This window comes from Cebus imitator, unplaced genomic scaffold (genome assembly GCF_001604975.1).
Source record: "Cebus imitator isolate Cc_AM_T3 unplaced genomic scaffold, Cebus_imitator-1.0 Scaffold135, whole genome shotgun sequence".
NCBI lineage: Eukaryota > Metazoa > Chordata > Mammalia > Primates > Cebidae > Cebus > Cebus imitator.
Window position 1 is genome coordinate 290,637 of NW_016107450.1, and position 4,334 is coordinate 294,970.

General features: G+C 50.8%; 1 protein-coding gene across 3 annotated transcripts in view; it reads right to left on the bottom strand.

The window, feature by feature from the left end:
• The window catches only part of DNAJC6 (DnaJ heat shock protein family (Hsp40) member C6), a 178,067-nt gene that overhangs the window by 168,292 nt on the left and 5,441 nt on the right, over positions 1 to 4,334 (bottom strand). The window contains exon 1 of one of the 3 annotated variants that reach the window (XM_017541522.2): positions 2,892 to 3,091. The exons of 1 other annotated variant lie outside the window; for it this stretch is intronic. In XM_017541522.2, the coding sequence (XP_017397011.1) occupies positions 2,892 to 3,006 (115 nt within the window). In that variant the 5' untranslated portion in view covers positions 3,007 to 3,091. Of the gene's footprint in view, positions 1 to 2,118; positions 2,391 to 2,891; positions 3,092 to 4,334 lie in introns of those variants that run through there. One more of the 3 variants, XM_037743102.1, reaches the window with a different exon arrangement.

Consider the following 4,334-nt stretch of genomic DNA (forward strand, 5'->3'; position numbering starts at 1 on the left):
AGGCAGGTGGATCACAAGGTCAGGAGTTCAAGACCAGACTGGCCAACATGGTGAAACCCCCTCTCTACTAAAAACTACAAAAATTATCTGGGCATGGTGGCTTATGCCTGTATTCCCAGCTACTTGGTAGGCTTAGGTAGGAGAATTGCTTGAACTGAGACCTGGGAGGCAGAGGTTGCAGTGATCCAAGACTGCACCACTGCACCCCAGCCTGGGCTACAGAGCAAGACTCCAACTCAAAAAAAAACAGGTAAAGTATCATGTAACATTAGATATTATAATGGCTTTATCCCCAAGATTTACAGGGGAAGGGGAAGATAAATAGCAGAGGAAGGTAGTGAGGAGCCAAGATCCTATCTAAGAAAAAAGAGGTATGAGATGGTGATGAGCTCTGGGAAGCTGTGAGTAAACTCTAGATCAGGCACAGAGAAGCAGCGATGGTTGTATATGCACTACAGATCTGGTTTTAAAATTATAAAACTAATTCAGGAACAGAAAACCAAACACTACTTGTTCTCACTTATAAGTCAGAGCTGAACAATGAGAACACATGGACACAGGGAGGGGAACAACACACACTGGGGCCCGTGGTGGTGACAGCAGGGGAGAGAGAGTATCAGGAAAAATAGCTAACACATGAAGGGCTTAATAACTAAGTGATGGTTTGAGAGGTGCAGCAAACCACCATGGCACATCTTTACTTATGAACATCCTGCACATGTATCCATGAACTTTAAATTACAGATTTTAAAAATTAAAATAAAAATTATAAAACTAGAACACTTTTTCTAACCCAAGTTACTACATTGGCAATATTCATTTATTCCTTTTTTGTAAGCATTCACACAACATCTGGAATAACACAATACATGTAATTATCACTCAAGGAATACTTGTTGCAATCATCAATTGCATTCAAGATCATGAAAAGAAGTGGTCAGCCTTCAGCCCTATTAAGTTTCAGCAATAGTGCTGTTTGTTTGTTTGTTTGAGACAGAATCTCACTCTGTGGCCCAGGCTAGAGTGCAGTGGTGCATTCCAGACTCACTGCAGCCTCTGTCTCCTGGGTTCAAATAATTCTCCTGCCTCAGCCTCCTGAGTAGCTCGGACTACAGGTGTACCCTATGCCACCACACCCAGTTAATTTTTGTTTTTTTAGTAAAGATGGGGTTTCACCATGTTGACCAGGCTGGTCTCCAACTCCTGACCTTAAGTGATCTGCCCACTTCAGCCTCCCAAAGTGCTGGGATTATAGGCGTGAGCCACTGCGCCCTGCCTCAGCAACAGTTCTTGATGACGTAGGAATTTAATTGGTGCGCTGACTTAAAAAAAGTAGAAACACATACTTGGAAGCCAGCAAGATGACAAGGACAAGCTGCAGAGTCTCCCTAACTACCACCAATAGAAAAGCTTGTTTCTAATGCAATAAGTAAGTATTTCAAAGATAATTATTGCTGGTCATTTTCAAATTTATTTTTATAATGCTTACTACGTGTTAACACTTTATAACTACTAACTCGTTTAATTCATTAATTAATTTCATCCTCAAAACACCCAGGGTGGGTGAGGGGGACTATATCGGTGGCAGGGTCCTGGTGCAATCTGTCTCTGCCCTGCATCCGGTCGGCCATCTTAGAAATAAGGCATGTCAACCTCCCCCCCCCCCCCCCCAAGGAGGATCCTCAGATGATGGGAACAGACAAAAAGGACAAGACAAAACACATTCATAAGCAGTATCTACACAGTACAAAGCCCTGCACTAAGCCCAGCGGGGAAGGCAAAGATGAAATGGATGAGAATGTGGAATCCTACAGATGAACAGTGACAAACGCTCTACAGGTGACGAAACGCTAAAGGAGGGGTTACAGGTGGCAGGAACCCCAGAGAAGATTTCAGGGAGGAGACTGCATTTGTGCTAGTCTCGGCAGGTGGGTAGGAATCCGGCAGGCTGAGATGCGGACATGGACATTGCAGTCAGAAAAAAGCCGTGAGCCAGCAGATCATGTCACATTCCTGCTTAGCACACTTCAGTGTTTTCCCAGCTCCCGTAGAATAAAATCCTAACTCCTCCTAGTATTCTGCCCCGACCTCGATCCGGGCCCTGCATCCCTCACTTACCCCTTGCTCAGCTCAGGCACTCTGGGAACCTTTCCACTTGCTGTCTATTACTCGGCTCCGCGCTCGAGTAACTCCTAGTCAGGTCTCCGCTGACTCGCAATGCCTGGGAGAGGCCTCCCAGTCCGCCTGCCACGGAAGCTCGGGCCCCCTGCCGTTTTTCCTCTCGCAGCAGTCTATTTGATTCCCTCCAACCACCCCTAGCAATGTGTACCGGGCTTTCTGTTTTGCGTGTGTAACGTCTGTCTTCCTCTCTAGTAGTTCCACGAGCCGGTCGAGAAAAATTGTGGAATGAATGAATGGAGTGAGTCAGTGATTGGCTGTGAGTTGAGGACAGGACGGAGTGTGCTGAAAAATAGTTTATCCTTCGGAAAGCTTCGGAGATCGCCGCAGGCAGGTTGAAAGGGGGCGGGGACAGGGAGCCTCGGGGTCTGATTCACTCCCCCAACGGGCACTGCATTGCAGGCTCCGGGCCAGGGGCTGGGGGCCGGGGGCATGCAAACCTGAGTAAGACTGTGTGGGCGCGCCACCCCGGCTTCCCTGCGTCCAGAGCCAAAGCACCGAGCAGGGGCTGGGGGAAAAGAGACCGCCTAGACCAGCCCCTGCGCTTCCCCAGCTGTCCCCGTGCCCGCGGCCGAGGGTCGAGTCGGGGGTCGCTCAGTCATCCGGGCTCCCAGGCCCAGGAACGCGCCCGGAGAGACCACCGAGGGCCGCCCCGCCGCAGCGGCGCCCCAGCCTGCGGGGAGCAGGTCCCAGCCGACCGCGCCCACACTCACCCTGCGCCGCCTGGCGAGCGGATCGCGGCCTCCACAGCCGCCGGGTCGCCTTCCACGGCCGCCGCGAGGAAAACAGCTTCCGGCTCTTCTGGCCTCCCTTCTCAGTGGCGCCCATCGGTGCGCCGCGCCCTCCCCCGCTGCCGCCGCCCGAGCCGAGCGCCACCGCTCGCCGCCGCAGCCGAGCGTCTGCCAGGTGCAGGGCCGCCGCCGGGAGACGGGCGCCGGGGGCGGAGCTCGAGGCGGGGGCCGTGGCTGGCGCCGACTGGGGAGGCAGCTCTGCCCGGCCCACTCGGCGGCGCCTGGCGCCTGGGGCGTGCGGGTGAGCGCTGGCCCGCGCCCCTCACTCGGGAGGCACCGTTGGCACCCTTAATTAACACAGGAGTCCCAGGGGGCCGCGCACCCATTGTATCTCCCTATTACAAACCATACATTCCACGCTCCGCGAGCGTAAGGCATCTGCCCAGAATCACACAACGCTAAAGAAATTCCAGATCCCTGTGCTCTGACGGTGTTGCTCACACCATGCTACCGCCTCAGAATGAAACAACATCATGTTAGAGAAAGTGGTTTCAATACTGACAGGTATTCCTGTTTTCCTAATACAACAGATTGCAAATCACCCATGATTTTTTTGAGAACCTGTTCTATGTCCAGCCACTTTTACACACGTCATAAAACCTCATTGCAACCCCATGTTGTGGGAGGCGTTTCCCGTTTTCAAGGTGAGGAAATTGAAATGGCAGCACTGAGGCTCTCCCACCCCATTTCCATGCCACCACTGGTCTCTGTCGAGATTTTGCTTAGAATTGGGAGAAACTGAGAGTAAGATCAAAACCAACGCCCTTGAACATGGCCTGGCTGCAAAAATAATAGACAATATTTATAGAATGCTTTTTACATGCCAGATTTTACATACATCATTTTGTTTAACTCTCCAGCAATACTCGTGGGACAGAAACAACCTCCAAGCTCAACAGATGGGGAAACAGCATCAGAGAGTACAGATTAGGTATCTAAAATCTCAATAAAGGTTTTATGTTAAATCAAATTATGAAATTGCCATTTTTGTAGGCCCAAACAATATCAGACAAGAGCTTCTATAAGTGACCAAAATTAAAATCACCAATGGAGACGGGGCACGGTGGCTCACACCTATAATCCCAGCACTTTGGGAGGCCGAGGGAGGTCGGATCGCTTGAGCCCAGAAGTTCAAGAGAAGCCTGCCTAACAAAGCGAAACCCCGACTCTACCAAAAATGTGTATGTATGTGTATATATATATTTATAAATACATAAATTGGCCAGATGGAGCGGCACATGCCTGTAGTCCCAGCTACTCAGGAGACTGAGGTGGGAGGATAACCTCAGCGACGTAGGGCTGCAGTGAGCGGAGATGGCGCCACTGCACTCCAGCCTGGGCGGCAGAGCCAGACTCTGTTTAAAA